A 17,928-nucleotide genomic window follows, 5' to 3' on the forward strand; every position below is an offset into this window, starting at 1 on the left:
ATTTGTTTACTCATTTAAAACAATAATTGTATGAACAAACAAAATATCTAAATGTCTCATAGTAGAAAAATGTCATCAAAAGACATTTGGCTTCACATGAAGACCTTTCTTTTTTTTTTTTAAATTTGCATGTTTAAGGAGTTTTATTTGCAAATTCAAAATTCGATTGTAAATAAGCCCAAAAAAGTGCTGATTTAGAATTTCATAATGTCATAAAAAAACGAAACAAACGTTTGCTGCACAAACAGTAATTCTAATTAATAAGAAACTGTTATATTTGTGCAAAAGTCAACTTAAACTTTAACTTAACTAAATTACATATTCCAGCTTTTGATTCTGACAAAGCTAATTCTGATAACATTTCAGCTTTTTCCTTTGAAAATAATTTATTTACCTCTTAAAATGGCTTGAATGTAACCACGCCCATACCTCATTTAGTATTCGCGGATCATGAATATGCAAACGAGTCTCCGCCTCCACTCAAAATAACGAGGGGATTCATGGCTGCATTCCACTTTACATTTAGACACGAACTCGTGAACTTCCATAAGCATTTCCCCCTCAGGGGAATACCCTCTGTCATTTTTAAGTGCGTTCCACCTTGTGAAATGAACCAGGCAAGTTTATATGAACAATGGACAGACACTCGACCCCTTGATTTGGAGGTCTGCTTCTCTTCAGGCCGCTCCATATACCACAATGCAACACGTTTGTGACGTCACCGCAGATCGCGTTTAATTCATCCCCACCCCATTATTATTTTTTCTTTTAAATGAGGGCTTGTATCATAAAAGTTTGAAAACTGTGCTCTCTTCTATCACATCCCTGTCTTTATTTTTCATATCCCTGTTGAAAAAAACAGCATAAGGTTTTGATGCTGGTTTAAGATGGTCCTTTGCTGATTTATGCTGGTCCTTTTGTTGGTTTATGCTGATCATTGACCAACACATGACCAGCTAAGGACCAGCTTAAACCAGCATCAAAACCTAACTAACCAGCATATGCTGTTTTTTTCACCAGGGATTGCATGCACATAATTTCACTGGCTTCTGCTGCAGATCACAAGATAAATAAACGCATATTGCTTACTTTATGTCCTCTATGTTTACATCTGTACTTGCTGTGCAAGTGTTGCCAAGTCCACAGTTTTCCCCCAGAATTGGAACTGTTTCTGCAGGTTGTTTTTCAATTCCATGGGTTGAAGTGACTGCACTAACGTGATAATACATTTGGGCTCATTTTGGACTAGTTTTGAAAATCATTTTTGTGAAAACCTGGCAACCCTGTTTGAATTGTTTTGTTTTTTTGCCCCTGCAGGTCAGTTCAGAACCATGATCTATTCACAATGGAAATCTGATATTGGCCACATTTGAAAAACAAAATTGTGAACAGATACAAAAAAAAAAAAAAGATCTGAGCAAAAATCTGAATTGAGCACTAAGGCTCGCAGTGTGAATGCAGCCCAAGTGATCAAGGGTTTAAAGGGGTCTTCGGATGGTCATTTTCAACAAGTAGATATGATTCTTGCGCAAGTGTTGCCAAGTCCACAGTTTCCCCCCGGAATTGGAACTGTATCTGCAGGTTGTTTTTCAATTCTGTGGGTTGAAGTGATCGCACTAACAAGGTATTTACCCCCAGGATGCGTTTAGGCTCGTTTTGGACTAGTTTTGAAAATCAAGTGCAGACTTTTGTGAAAACCTGGCAACCCTGTTTGAATTGTTTTTTTTGTTTTTTTTTGCCTCTGCAGGTCAGTTCAGAATCATGATCTGTTCACACTGGGTATCTGATTTTGGCCACATTTGAAAAACAAAAATGTGAACAGAAATACAAAAAAAGATCTGAGCAAAAATCTGAATTGAGCACTAAGGCTCGCAGTGTGAAGGAAGCCCAAGTGATCAAGGGTTTAAAGGGGTCATTGGATGCCCATTTTCAAGAAGTAGATATGATTTTTGCACAAGTGTTGCCAAGTCCACAGTTTTCCCCCAGAATTGGAACTGTTTCTGCAGGTTGTTTTTCAATTCCATGGGTTGAAGTGACTGCACTAACAAGATATTTTACCCCCAGGATGTGTTTGGGCTCGTTTTGGTCTGGTTTTGAGAAAGGATTGTACAGATTTTTGTGAAAACCTGGCAACCCTGTTCGAATTGATCTTTTGCCCATGCGGGTCAGTTCAGAACCATGACCTGTTCACATTGTAAATCTGATACTGGCCACATTTGAAAAACAAAAATGTGAACAGCTATACATAAAAAATCTGATCTGAGCAAAAATTGGATTTGAGTATTAAGGCTCACAGTGTGAATGTAGCCCAAGCGATCAAGGGTTTAAAAGGGTCATCGAAAGCCCATTTTCAACAAGTAGATATGATTCTTGCGCAAGTGTTGCCAAGTCCACAGTTTTCCCCCGGAATTGGAACTGTATCTGCAGGTTGTTTTTCAGTTCTGTGGGTTGAAGTGATCGCAATAACAAGATATTTACCCCCAGGATGCGTTTGGGCTCATTCTGGACTAGTTTAAAATAATTGTGCTGAAAACCTGGCAACCTGTTTGAATTGTTCTTTTTCCCATGTGGGTCAGTTCAGAACCATGATCTGTTCAAACTGGATATCTGATATTGGCTACATTTGAAAAACAAAAATGTGAACAGATATACAAAAAAATCTGATCTGAGCAAAAATTGGATTTGAGCATTAAGGCTCGCAGTGTGAATGTAAGTGATCAAGGGTTTGGGACTTTCTAAATGAGGCCAGTGCAATGGTTCCGTCAGTGAAATCAATGACATATATCCAAGTAAACAATATGGAGAAAAGTTAGCGAGGGGAGGGGATAAAAAATGAACTGGAATGCAAAAAAACGTAAATAGAAACCTATGACCAGTGGAGATAATAATATGAAAAGCCCTGCCCCGCAGGTTGACGGGATTTGGTTGTATGTTTGTGATGTAGAAAACAGCGGTGGTTCCAAACTGTGTTTTTGAGACCGCTCCATACACTGCAGTTGTAAGGAGAAAATGCTCAGCAATGGTGCTGACTGATGAAATTGCACATAGTTTTACTTGAAGTATATTAAAAACACCAGATAGACAATGTTAGATCATGCCTCCATGCCAGAAATATCAGATGCAAATACCAGATACTGTCAGAAAATATGTGTTTTGTCTTGTAACAAAACAATTAGTCATCAAAATTGTCTCATATCCAAAGCCTGTTAACAGAAAGTCTTGTCTGGTAATCAACTGTATTAACAGTCTTCTATTAGCTAAGAAATTTACAAAGCAAAGCTAGAGAAGAGCAGAAACAGAAGGCAAAGTGTTGTTGATAAAAAAGGAAAGTTTATTGAAATATCTTAGTATACCAAATTACTTCACACCATTCATTTCTATAAACATTCCCTTTCATCCCTTATTCATAAAGTCAAACACCCCTTGAAACACACTAAATAAGACTAAACAGCAGTGGAAAAATTTTATAAAAACTTTTTTATATAATATAAATGATAATCAATTAGTGAATCAATGAAACTAATATATAAATGATTATACAGTATGATTAAATTGAATAATAAAATGATTATATATTAATAAATGAATATAAAAAAAATAATAAAATAAATAAAATAAAAAAATGTATGATTGCTCTCTTCAAGCAAAACACACACTGTTTGCATTTGAGGATCTTTACATTCTTCAATATGTATGGGAAAGACCCACAGTGCCTTCAATCATGTGCTTCATTATTCCTATAGAAAGTAGCTAACTCTGGCGCAATCCTCTGGTTACGCCGCACCAGTCAGTCGCAGGGTCCAAGCCCAGGAGCAGGGCATCTGATCGGGGCCCAGCTGTGGCAGATGAACCCTTAGACCAGTGGGTTTCATGGACTCCCACAAGAGGGGCTTATATCCAAGCAGCACCACCTGTTTTAGAAGTTAGTTTTGAAACAAGATAAAGGTGTGAATGCTCTGAAAAATCTGCATAAATCAGTTCTGAATAATTAAACAATACACAGTAATTGGATAAAAACAGAGACTGAATCAGAATCAGTACATACACTTCTCAAATTTATACTACCATTAAAAATTGGGGTCTAAAAAGTCTAAGGTTACTGACTGCAACTTTTTATTTCACAATTAACTTTTTTCTTAGAAATGTGTGACACAAACCTCACAATTCTCACTTTTTTCTGGAAATTGCGAGTTTATATCTTGCAATTCTGACTTTTTTTTTTCTTGCAATTCTCACTTTTTCTGAATGGTGAGATATAAATTCACAATTGCGAGTTATAAAGTCCAATTTTGAGGGGGAAAAAGAGATATTTTCTTAGAACTCCGAGTTTACATCTCATAATTTTGACCCTTATAACTCGCAACTGCCTGTTATCAAGTCAGTATTGCGAGATATAAACTTGCAATTCTTAGAAAAACTAAAATTCTGACTTTATTTCTCAGAATTGTGACTATTTCTCAAAATTGCAAGTTTGTCTTGCAATTCTGACTTTCTAACTTGCAACTGCAAGTATACATCACACAATTCTGACTTAATTTCTTAGAATTGTGAGTTTATATCTTGCAATTCTTTTTTCCAAGACATTTTTCTTACAATACTGATTTTTTTTTTCTCAGAATTGTGATATAAACTTAAAATTTCGAGTTATTAAGTCCAATTTTGATGGGGAAGAAATACTAATGTTCTCAGAATTGCCAGTTTATATCCCTCAATTTTGACCTTGCTCGCAATTGCGTGTTAAAAAGTCTGAATTGCAAGATATAAACTCGCAATTCTGAAAAAAATTCAGACTTCATTTCTCAATTCTGACTTTATAACTCACAATTGCAAGTTTATGTCTGATAATTACGTCATAATTACGTTTTTGAATTTTTTATTCAGTGGCGGAAACCAAATATTGTGGAATACTACTATCATTTAAAATAAGCATTTTCTATTGTAATATATTGTAAAATATAATTTATTCCTGTGATGCAAAGAGGAATTTTCAGCATCATTATTGCAGTCTTCAGTATCATGATTCTTCAGAAATCATTCTAATATGCTGATTTGTTTCCCAAGAAGCATTTATATTTCTTGTCAATGTTAAAAACATTTAAGTTTTTTTCCATGCATAAAAGTTCAAAAGAACAGTATTTATATGAAATAGAAATCTTCTATAACATTATAAATGTCTTGACTGTCACTTTTGATCAATTTAAAGTCTTCTTCTCTGAAAAAAAGTAATCAACTGTTGCTAAGGTAAGGCTTGCTAATGTTTTACAGCAGGGCTTTGTCAACAATCAATTATAGAGTGTGAATTTCTTTACGATTTCTACTATACACATACCTGTGTCTTGGACGCTGATACAATTGGGTCGCTCAGGACAATATAACCTTCAGCAGGCCAAGAAAGGAAAATGGCATAGATTGCATTCTCTTTCGGATTCGACGTATACCTGTTAGGACAAAACCGTGGTTTTGTTTAAATGCAAATAAAGGATAAAATGATAAAGCACAGAATTAAACAAAGGCCTTGGCAAACAGACCTTTGCTTTGCATGTTAGAAAGGAGAACAGATAAAGTAACTAACCAAACTCCAGGAGTGACGGTGTCGTTCTGAGCTCGCCATGCGCTGCTGTTGTAAATGGCCTCTCCGTTCACCTTGAGCCACTGGCCAATCTGCCGCAGACGCTCCTCAAAGACGGGCACGATGCGTCCGTCGTGTGTGGGACCCACGTTCAACAGCAAATTCCCCCCACAAGCCACGGTCTCAACAAGAGACTGGAAGACAAACAGAAAACTCAATGTTCAGATGTAAAGCTGCATAGATACACTAGCATTCAAAGATTTATTTTTATAAAATTAATACTTTTATTCAGCGATGTGACAGAAAAATTTAAGTAAAAACATTTATAATGTTATAAAAGATTTGTATTTTTTGAACTTTTCAGCATATTAAAATGATTTCTGAAGGATCACGTGACACTGAAGACACTAACTGTGCTGAAAATCCAGCTTTGCATCACAGGAATAAATTACATTTTAAACTATATTCAAATATAACACAGGTATTTTAAATTCTAAAACTATTTCACAATTGTATTGTTTTTGTTGTGTGTTTGATTAAATAATTTCAGCCTTGGTGAACAAAAAAGTCTCAAAGCTTTGATCATCAATTCATTTTCTATACATCACAATTAGAAATGGATCCAGGTAATACTTTTATTCAGTGATGTGACAGAAAAGTGAGAATAAAAACATTTATAATGTTATAAAAGATTTCTATTTTTTTTTAAATTTCAGCATATTAAAATGATTTCTGAAGGATCATGTGACACTGAAGACAGTAGTAATGCTGAAAATTCAGCTTTGCATCACAGGAATAAATTATATTTGAAACTATATTCAAATATAACACAGGTATTTTAAATTATAAAAATATTCACAATATTATTGTTTTTTGTTGTATTTTTGATCAAATAATTTCAGCCTTGGTGAACAAAAAAAGTCTCAAAGCTTTGATCATCAATTAATTTTCCATACATCACAATTAGAAATGGATCCGATCCAGGTATTAAAAATTTAACATTTTCTGTAGATCAAGAAATACACTTGCATACAAGTGTCTGAGTGACTGAACGTTACTGTAAACTTACAGATATCAGCTGGTCAATGGTGAGGAAGTCGCTGAGTTTGGCCTCTCTCCTGTAGCCCCATGACTTCTGGTCAATGGTCATGCAGTTCTCCCACTTGTGATTCACCAGGTGTCCAGGGTTGTAGCGATCTGAGCAGGTGTAATATCCGCCATGCTTACATATAGAGCCATATCCCCAGCGGTCATTGGTCACAACAGTGTCACGCACAGGACTGAAAACACACATTTGCCAACAGTTGGATTACATCACAACAAAGACATCTTCACTTAGCAGGTTCTAGTATGTAACTGGTTTCCATTCTCTAAGGTTTCATTATTATTTAACTAATTACAAAGTAAAGACCCAAGATAAAATCACAATTGAGGATCTTCAGTTCATCTACATGCTCGTGTACTCCAAAAAGTACAGTGTTCTGCATATTTCTTCAAAGTAACAGTGAATTCTGACAAAATTATAATAAAAAAGAAACACAAGCAGCCTATAAATAACAGAACATACTGACTTCATAGATTTTTCAGAGACTTCTTAATGCTCTGGTGGTCTGGTGGTGCTCTGGTTTAAAAAAAAGATAATGTTCTACATTTTTTATTTAATCAAAATGGTATGAGAATTGTTGACTTTTTGTTGAATTGTCGCACTTGCTAAATATATATAAAAACTGTAAAGGCTAAAAGTGACACTGGACCACAAAACCAGTCATAAGTAGCACAGGTATATTTGTAGCAATTGCCAACAATATATAGGATATTAGGATATTAAGTAAAGAAATTTTGTAAATTTCCTACCATAAGTATATCAAAACCTATTATTTGATTAGTAATATGCATTGTTAAAGGAACACTCCACTTTTTATGGAAATAGGCTCATTCTCCAACTCCCCCCCCGAGTTAATAAGTTGATTTTTACCGTTTTGAAATCCATTCAGCCGTTCTCCTGTTCTGGCGATATCACTTTTAGCATAGCTTAGCATAGATCATTGAGTCCAATTAGACCAATAGCATCACGTTCAAAAATGACCAACGAGTTTTGATATTTGTCCTATTTAAAACTTGACTCTTCTGTAGTTATATCGTGTACTAAGACCGGCGGAAATGCAAAGCTTCAATTGTCTAGGCTGATAAGATTAGGAACTACACTTCCATTCCGGCGTAATAGTCAAGGAAGTTTGCTGCCGTAATAAGGCTGAAGCAGGAGCAGTAATACCACGCAGCACATGGGCAAATGCTAAACTAGCTGGGAACTCATTTCTTATAATACTCCGCCTGCTTCAGCCATATTACGGCAGCAAACTTCCTTGACGATTACGCCGGAATGGGAGTGTAGTTCCTAATCTTATCAGCCTAGAAACTCGCAGCTTTGCATTTCCACCGGTCTTAGTACACGATATAACTACAGAAGAGTCAAGTTTTAAATACAACAAATATGGAAACTCGTTGGTCATTTTTGAATGTGATGCTATTGGTCTAATAGGATTCAATGATCTATGCTAAGCTATGCTAAAAGTGATATCGCCAGAACAGGAGAACGGCTGAATGGATTTCAAAATGGTAAAAATCAACTTATTAACTCGGGGGGAGTTGGAGAATGAGCCTATTTCCAAAAAAAGTGGAGTGTTCCTTTAAGAACTTCATTTGGACAACTTTAAAGGCGGTTTTCTCAATATTTTGATTTTTTTGAACCCTTAGATTCCAGATTTTCAAATAGTTGTATCTTGGCTAAATATTGTCCTATCCTATCCAGCTTTCAGATGATGTATTAATCCTTCTATGTAATTTTTTGGGGTAATTTTGAGGTAAAAATAAGAAATTAATACAGATACAGAGGAATTTCGTGGGGGTTACAATCTACAAATCATCAAGGATGAACAAGTGATAATGTCTAAAAATTATATCCAAGTACAATACAAAACCTTATAAAAAGAATTATAAAACGTATTTCTCCCAGCTATCAGCTTTGCATGCATTGCATTTTAAATACCTTCGTTTTATTATTAACTTACACTGTGTTAATTCGAAATAAAGCTGTGTTCGAACATTTGTATTATTTTATATAGAAATAAATGATGCCATAATTTAGAGGCGAATATAATCTAGTACCATGAAATCCTCTTAAAAAATTACAGCGCCACAATTATACTGTGTGTTAAAGGAATGAAATAGACTTTAAATTGGATCTTTTTCTCTATGTGTTGCCTTTCGGTTTCAACAAAATAAATTCATGCATCCAAAATCGAGAAATGATTTTGCACCAATTCTGAGATTCCGAAAACATTGCATTTCTCTCTCAAATCGATTCTGAGTTTAGTTTTTAACAGCAGATGGCACTGCATGCTTTAGAAACAGCCGTACTCTGCTTGCTTCCAATTCCAATTGATTCCAGAGAGAATTGCCATGCATTCGGAAAATCTCAGATTTACCGTAACAGCCCAACCTGTCCAATAATGATACTTCTGTTCATGTGGCCTTACCTCTCATTATAAAGCCAGGCGAGGAACCCTGTGCTGTTCCAGTAAGTGTCTGGCGCATCTCCGTCCCCATCAGACCACAGCACTTCAGGTTTGAACCTGTTGACGATCTCGTACAGCTCTGGCAGGGTCTTTGTTGTAGGAAATACAGTGGTGTTGAATTCGTTGTCAGCATCAGCTTTGTACAGAGGGTTAAACCACTCAAATAAAGAGTGGTAGAGGCCTAGACGCAAATCACTGTATTTCCGCAGAGCCGTGGCGAGCTCATCCACCAGATCCCGCTTCGGCCCAACATCCACTGCATTCCACGCCCACGAGTACTTCGAGCCCCATAGCGTAAACCCTGGAAATAGAAAATAATAGCTGAATTTATAAAAAATGACCCTATTCAAAGGTTTACATACACTTGATTCTTAATACCATGTTGTTACATGAATGATCCACAGCTGTGTTTTTGTTTTTAGTGATAGTTGTTCAGGCAATCCTAAGATTAATTCTTTTCCTAATTCGAAACATACGCAGTTGAGGTCAAAAGTTTACACACCCCTTTCAGAATCTGTAAAATGATTCATATTTTGCAGATAAAAATAAGAGGGATCAAACAAAATGCATGTTATTTAATACTGACCTGAATAAGATGTCACATAAAAGATGTTTACATATAGTCTACATAAGAAATTAATAGTTGAATTTACCAAAAATGACCCCGTTCAAAAGTTTACACCCCCTTGATTCTTAATACTGTGTTGTTACGTGAATGATCCACTGCTGTTTTTTTTTTTTGTTGTTGTTTAGTGATAGTTGTTCATGTGTCACTTGTTTGTCCTGAACAGTTAAACTGGCCACTGTTTTTCAGAAAAATCCTTTAGGTCCTACAAATTCTTTGTTTTTTTTAGCATTTTTGTGTATTTGAACACATTCCAATGACTGTATGATTTTGAGATCTATCTTTTCACACTGAGGACAACTGAGGGACTCAACTATGCAACTATTACACAAGGTTCAAACACTCACTGATGCTTCAGAAGGAAAAACAATGCATTAAGAGCTGGGGGTGAAAACTTTTGAACAGAATGGAGATGTGTACATTTTTCTTATTTTGCCTAAATATATATTTTTTCATTTAGTACTGCCCTTTGGAAGCTACTTACTGAACACGTTTCCCAGAAGACACTGTATATGTAGAATTTTTACAGTATTTTCTACATTTTTACAGTGTAACTATGTAGCATTAAAATAATTACAGTCAAAATATATGCAGAAATGAAATGCACTGCAGTCTTTGCAGTGGTTTTTCACAAACCTTCATGATGTTTGGTTGTAAGGACGATGTATTTGGCTCCAGATGAGGCAAAAATGTCAACCCACTGTTTAGGATCAAAGAATTCGGCCCGGAACTGAGGTGCAAAGTCTGCGTAGGTGAAGCCGGGTGGGTAATTCTCCTCCATAAACAACACATAAGACGGGAATTTCCGGCCCTGCCAAAACCACCTGTTGGAAAACATAACTATTAAATACAATTAAACATTTATAAAGTGACCAGCCTCCACTAAAACTGCTCCTTTTTTATAAGGGTGGACCTGTCAAGGCTATTTAACTTCAATAAATATGAAAATTGCAGTTTGATTAAAGAAAATTAAACTTACTTGGTAAGACCATTTTGATGTTTTACATGAATTTATGAGCAATATATTACCAGTCAAAAGTATTTAAATTTTTGATGTTTTTTAAAGAAGTCTCTTCTGCTCACAAAGTCTGCATTTATTTGATACAAAATACAGCAAAAACAGTAATATTGTGAAATATTTTTACTATTTAAAATAACTGCTTACTATTTGAATACATTTTAAAATGTAATTTATTTCTGTGATCAAAGCCAAATTTTCAGCGTCATTACTCCTGTCTTCAGCGTGACATGATCCATCAGATTCTATAACATTCTATAATGCTTTCATTTAGCAAGGGTGATTTAAATTGATCAAAAGTGATCATAAAGACTTCTTCTGAACTTTCTATTCATTCTACTTGGCTGTTTTCAACATAATAATAATAATAATAATAATAATAATAATAATAAACACTTTTTGAGCAGCAAATCAGAATATTAGAATGATTTTTTGAAGGATCGTGTGACTGGAGCAATGATGCTAAAATTCAGCTTTGAAATCACAGAAATATTTAACATTTTTAAATATACTCAAATAGAAAACAGTTATTTTAAATAGTAAAAATATTTCAAAATTTTACTGTTTTTGCTGTACTTTGGATCAAATAAATGCAGGTTTGTTGAGCAGAACTTAAAAAAAAAAAAATCATTAAAAATTCTGAAACTTGACTTTTGGCGATAAATTGCTATCAGAATGCAAAACATCCAAATGATCCTACAAAGTAAGCTTCTTTTTTTAATTAAACCATAATTTTACTATTTATTGAAGTTAAATAACCTTGACAGGTGCACCCTTAGTAGAAATCTTACTTTTGACTGTTAGTGTATACGTTTGAAAATGTAAGACTAAAAATTCTAAAAATAAAAAAAATGCTATCATCACAGGAGTATATTGCATTTTAAAATGTATTTAAATAGAAAACAGTAATTCTAAATAGTAAAAATAATTCAAAATTTTACTGTTTTTGCTGAACTTTGGAACAAATAAATGCAGGCTTGGTGAGCAGAAGAGACTTCTTTAAAAAAACATTAAAAATCCAAAAACTTTTGACTGGTAATAAATTGCTCATAAATTCCCAAATTGCTAAAACTGCTATTAGAATGCAAAACATCAAAACAAGCAGAACGTCTTAAAAAAAAAAAAAAAAATCATTAAAAATTCTGAAACTTGACTTTTGGCGATAAATTGCTATCAGAATGCAAAACATCCAAATGGTCCTACAAAATAAGCTTCATTTTTTTAATTAAACCATAATTTTACTATTTATCGAAGTTAAATAACCCTGACAGGTACACCCTTAGTAAAAATCTTACTGTTCAAAAACTTTTGACTGGTAGTGTATATGTTTGACAATGTAAAAAAATATATATTAAAAATACACAGAATGACATTTCCAAAATCCAAGCCATATATGATGTGTGCCAGGTGAGTTTGAACCTGGTGTGACATTATTGGGTCACATGAGCAGGAAGTTATAGGTATTTGAATATGTAAGAAAATTCATAGAAACTACACAGAATGGCATTTCCAAACAGGTGTTACTGGATATATTAACGTTTCTATCAGTTAAAAGAAAATATTGGAGTACAATGTAATAGCAATGAAACAATTCTCCAGTTCACAGCTTAAAAACTTTGAGACAATTCCTTAATTTGCTTGTGTTTTTCAAACACAAACCATCTTTACAGAACCTGTTTTGCAGACTTACTTACCAGAACCATTCACTGCCAAAGCTGGGAACTGAAAACACTCCCCAGTGAATGAATATGCCGAATTTGGCTTGGTCGTACCATTCCGGTAGAGGTCTCGAATCAATGGATTCCCACGTTGGCTCGTATTTACCAACACAGCTGCCAATCAAGAGTAAACAAAGGGGGGCAACACTCCACTTATACATTGTGCTGCTACTCTCTCTTGCTCACAGCGATCATATGACACTTGTTTGAAATCACATGATGTTCTTATCTGCATAAACACAACACCTGATTGGTTACACAACTGTCAAAGGACAGGAAAAAAAACGCTTAAAATGCAAAAACTGCTGACACTTCCTCATATTGAAACCGGGAAATAAACCTGTGTAGTCGCCACTATGGCGAAGGCGTGGTTTATGAATATTAATTACGTACTGCGACGTTCGCCGAGTAGTTCTAAATGATGATTGGCTGAACGGCAGGAACACAGACTGGCCTAATTAATATTCATGATATAAGCCTTCGCCGTAGTTGGATTCGTAAAAGGGTACAAATTTACCGTCACATCACATCCGGTTTACTGTTTATATCTGCTGATCCATGTGGACTGTCGCTTCGTAGAACGATCTAAAAAAAATATAAACCAATGCAAGGATATATCGACTGTCACTGTCATATATCAGCCGAGGATTTTGACAATGTAAGAGATATGTTACAGTATCAATCAAAAGTTTTTGAACAGTAAGATTTTTAATGTTTTTAGAAGTCTCTTCTGCTCACCAAGCCTGCATTTGTTTGATCTAAAGTACAGCATTTTGAACTATTTTTACTATTTAAAATAACTGCTTATTATTCTCTGAATAAGCTGAATTTCTAGCATCATTAATCCAGTCACAGGATCCTTCAGAAATCATTCTAATATTTTGAATTGCTGCTCAAAAACATTTATTTTTGTTATTATGCTGAAAACTGCTGAGTAGATTTCTTTTCAGGTTTCTTTGATGCATAGAAAGTTCAGATAAACAGCATTTATCTGAAATAGAAATCTTTTGTAACATCATAAATGTTAAAATCATCACTTTTTAACAATTTAAAGCATCCTCGCTGAATAAAAGTATTAATTTCTATAATTAACAAACTTTTGAATGGTATGGTGTGTGAAAAAATGTACCTTAACTGTTTTAAATATTGATAAGAATAATAAAACATGTTTTTGAGTGGCAAATCAGCATATTAGAATGATTTCTGAAGGATCATGTGATACTGAAGACTGGAGTAATGATGCTGAAATTTTACCTTTGATCACAGAAATAAATTACATTTTAAAACATATTCAAATAGAAAACAGTTATTTTAAATAGTAAAAATAATTCAGAATTTTTACAGTTTTTTGCTGTACTATGGATAAAAAAAGAACCTTACTGTTCAAAAACTTTTGACTGGTTGCATAGGTGCACGATTCATTCAGAAATACTATGAAACCACCTGAGGAGTTCCTTAATGATTGTGTTTTATATTTTAGGACATTGATGATGTCATTCAGGAGTCTAAAAAGGTAGATCTGTTTAGTATGTATTCTCTTTCGGGATGCTGTCTTATTAAAAGTGCAATGATAATGAATATTTTGATTATTTTTAGGCTGGACTTGTTGCCCTTCTTGCAGTAGCAGAGCATGCTGGTGAATTTGAGAAAATTATACAGCTCTCACAAAGGTATATCTAACATCTTACTACATCACATTTTAGCAAACTTAATATTAAATGGCTTTATCGTCCTGTAGGTTCCCAGGATTTGTTATGCCATGTCTTGGAGTTCATCCTGTCCAAGATCCAGCACAACCCAGAGGCGCCTTACCTGAGGTCTAAAATATCTGCATATGAAGATTGATTTATTTCATTTTATTTACTGTCTTACAGCTGACACTGTTTCCTTCTTTTCTACCCAGCAGGATTTAGATGCGGCATTACCACTGATCGACAGATACAAAGAGCACATTGTGGCTATTGGTGAGGTTAGACATATATTGTATGTCTAACTAGTCGTTCTTCGGGTTTTAGATAGAGAATAGACTAATGTAGATAGCCTAGTTATATGCCATTTGGAAGATCACCCACAAATTAAAATTTGCCAACAATTTACTCACCTTGAGCCCATCCTGAAATTACTTTTGCTTAATTCGAAACAGATGCAGTTGAGGTCAAATGTTTACACACCCCTTTCAGAATCTGCAAATTATGAATTATTTTACAAATATAAGAAGGATCAAACAATATGCATGTTATTTAATACTGACCTGAATAAGATATATCACATAAAAGATGTTTACATACAGTCCACAAGAGAAAATAATAGTTGAATTTAGAAAAGATGACCCCGTTCAAAAGTTTACACCCCCTTGATTCTTAATACTGTGTTGTTACCTGAATGATCCACAGCTGTTTTTTTGTTTAGTGCTAGTTGTTCATGAGTCCCTTGTTTGACTTGAACAGTTAAACTGCCTGCTGTTCTTAAGAAAAAATTCTTCAGTTCCCACTAAAAGCGTCTTTGAGTTTTTGAACTCTTCCTCACAATGACTGTATGGTTTTGTGATCCATCTTTTCACACTGAGGGCAACTGAGGGACTTACATGCAACTATTACAGAAAGTTCAAATGCTCACTGATGCGCCAGAAGGAAAAACATGCATTAAGAGCTGGGGGTGAAAACTTTTGAACAGAATGGAGATGTGTACATTTTTTTTAATTTTGCCAAAATATCCTATTGTTTAATTTAATACTGCCCTTCAGAGGCTACAGAAGATACTTAAATGTTTCCCAGAAGACAAAATAAGTTTTCATCCCACAGGTTTTTCCTTCTGGAGCATCAGTAAGCATTTGAACCTTCTGTAATAGTTGCATATGAGTCCCTCAGTTGTCCTCAGTGTGAAAAGATGGATCACAAACCATACAGTCTTTGTTAAAAAGGGTTCAAATACACAAAAATGCTTGAAAACCAAACAATTTGTAGGACCTGAAGGATTATTTTGAAAAACAGCAGACAGTTTAACTGTTCAGGACAAACGAGGAACTCATGAGCAACTATCACCAAACAAAAACACAGCTGTGGATCATTCAGATAACAACAGTATTAAGAATCAAGGGGATGTAAACTTTTGAACCGAGTCATTTTAATAAATTCAACTATTAGTTTCTCTTGAGGACTATAATTAAACATCTTTTATGTGAAATATCTTATTTAGGTTAGTACTAAATAAATAATAAACATGCATTTTGTATGATCCCTCTTATTTTGGTAAAATAATTAACATTTTTCAGATTCTGAAATGGGGATGTACTTTGACCAACTGTATGGAGAAATTCAGCATTACATCACATGCTCACCAGTGGATCCTGTTAGAAAGAAAATCCAAATGATAAGTGTTATAATGTCTTTATAAACATTTTAACATGTATTATTATACACAGGTCGGCTTGGATTTCACACCACGAGTAGTCAACAACGATGCTGGGAAAGATGCTCAGAGACAGGTGCTCAGTCGACAGGCTGAACTCGCAAAACAGTTAAATCTCCCTCTGTATGTGTCGCTCTTTTGGATTTGTATTTTTGTGGAAATAACATTATGATCTTTCATATAGCGCTGTAATATGTCTATTAGGAATGTACACTCAAGATCTGCTGGAAGACCAACCATCCATCTTCTGAAGGAGTTGGGTATGCATAACAAAACATGGGTCGATATGCATTGCATAAATTGGTTGCTTTTCATGACCATTGTATGTTTTCAGGTGTAGAGAATGCACTTCTTCATGCATTTGACGGGAAACCTTCGGTAGCAATGGAGGGTGTAAAAGCTGGTTATTTTTTCTCAATACCGCCATCCATTGTCAGAAGTGATCAGGTAAATATAACCTATGTTTCATAATATTTCACTACTTATGCCAGTATTTGCAAGGCCACTAGTAGACCAATCAGAAATATATTATAGTATGAAAAAGCTCACATATTTGAGCTTTTTCTACTTCAGACATTCTCTTAACCAAATTCTGGAGGTTTATGATTTAGAATTTTAGTTGGGCAATTAGTGCACATACACTCATACACATACACATACATTTTTTATCATTTAAAATAACTGCTTTCTATTTGAATACATTTTAAAATGTAATTTATTCCTGTGATCAAAGCATCATTACTCTTCAGTGTCACAGGATCCTTCAGAAATCATTCTAATATGCTGATTTGCTGTACAATAAACATTTATTTTAATTATTATCAATATTTAAAACAGTTGAGTGAGAAATTATAGAAATTAATACTTTTATTTAGAATGGATGCTTTAAATTAATCGAAAAGTGATGATAAGGACATTTATAATGTTAGAAAAGATATCCATTTCACATAAATGCTGTTCTTCTTAACTTTCTAGTCATCAAAGAAACCTGAAAAAACCTACTGAGCTGTTTTCAACATAATTAAAATGATTTTTGAGCAGCAGATCAGAATATTTTAATGATTTCTGAAGGATTGTGTGACTGGAGTAATGATGCTAAAAATTCAGCTTTGAAATCACAGGAATAAATTACATTTTGAAACATATTCAAGTAGAATACAGCTATTTTAAATAGTAAAAATATTTCAAAATTTTACTGATTTTGTTGTACTTTATATCAAATAAATGCAGGCTTGGTGAGCAGAAGACACTTCCCTAAAAAACATAACAAATCTTACTGTTCAAAAACTTTGGACTAGTAGTGTATGTATATATACAGTACCTATAAATTGCAAAATGTTTGTCTGCAAGCATTTAAAAGGGAGCTTTTACAAGAAAATCTCATGAGAAACATTCACTCGAGTATGTAAAACTTGTACCTGGTAGTGTTATCTGTAAAATCTACACAATTAAGCAATTTATTAGTCACACATCACATGTTTGTCCACTTTGTCTAAGAAGCAGAAGCTTGTGAAGCAGGTTCCTCTGGAGAGCATGTGTTTAGAGACGGATGCTCCTGCGCTCGGGCCTGAAAAGCAGGTATGGAGGATTTTTGGATTTTTGTTTTTCTGTCATGAACGTAATGTTTCTGAAATGTTTTTACGTCTGTGTTTTTACTCTAGGTGAGGAATGTACCTAGGAATATCAGCATCAGTGCTGAATATATTGCCAAAATCAAAGGAGTTCCCCTGGAGAAGGTCATAGAGGTCACTACACAGAATGCTCTGCATCTCTTCCCCAAATTAAAAACATTTATCAAAGCTTGACAAGTAATAGGGTGCTTCTGCATAATTATTATTTTTTTTTAAACTAACAAATGTTTAGCTTGTGCAGAAATTATCAAGAAGAATCTGTAAAGTGTAAAGATTAATGCATGATCAGTGCATTATATTTACTTGGTATGAAACAATTATTTTCATCAGTGTTCCTTCAAATTTTGACCAGTGTTTAATAAATAATATACAAATGTCTCAGCT

At 34.3% G+C, this 17,928-nt stretch overlaps 2 protein-coding genes across 3 annotated transcripts; one reads left to right on the forward strand and one right to left on the reverse strand.

Annotated features, from left to right (window-relative positions):
* Window positions 1-3,318: 3,318 nt before the first annotated feature.
* Window positions 3,319-12,851, reverse strand: fuca2 (alpha-L-fucosidase 2). Its single transcript, XM_073827231.1, has 7 exons — window positions 12,482-12,851; window positions 10,406-10,593; window positions 9,106-9,445; window positions 6,639-6,849; window positions 5,573-5,763; window positions 5,330-5,438; window positions 3,319-3,911 (listed from the first exon to the last, which is right to left on the reverse strand). Exons 1-7 carry the CDS (start codon window positions 12,664-12,666, stop codon window positions 3,774-3,776), a joined length of 1,362 nt encoding a protein of 453 aa, XP_073683332.1. The 5' UTR covers window positions 12,667-12,851; the 3' UTR covers window positions 3,319-3,773.
* A 174-nt stretch (window positions 12,852-13,025) lies between these two features.
* LOC141295488 (putative deoxyribonuclease TATDN3) lies at window positions 13,026-17,925 on the forward strand. 2 transcript variants are annotated; one of them, XM_073826706.1, is made up of 10 exons: window positions 13,026-13,163; window positions 13,986-14,018; window positions 14,102-14,175; window positions 14,244-14,322; window positions 14,412-14,474; window positions 15,927-16,036; window positions 16,118-16,173; window positions 16,248-16,360; window positions 17,411-17,491; window positions 17,575-17,925. In XM_073826706.1, the coding sequence occupies exons 1-10, from the start codon at window positions 13,110-13,112 to the stop codon at window positions 17,716-17,718; spliced, it is 807 nt and encodes a 268-aa protein (XP_073682807.1). In that variant the 5' UTR covers window positions 13,026-13,109; the 3' UTR covers window positions 17,719-17,925. The 2 variants fall into 2 exon arrangements, with proteins under 2 accessions (XP_073682807.1, XP_073682808.1); XM_073826707.1 differs by having other exon boundaries at window positions 17,414-17,491.
* The last annotated feature ends 3 nt before the right edge of the window (window positions 17,926-17,928 follow it).

The sequence above is a fragment of the Garra rufa genome, chromosome 21, assembly GCF_049309525.1.
Source record: "Garra rufa chromosome 21, GarRuf1.0, whole genome shotgun sequence".
NCBI classification, from domain to species: domain Eukaryota; kingdom Metazoa; phylum Chordata; class Actinopteri; order Cypriniformes; family Cyprinidae; genus Garra; species Garra rufa.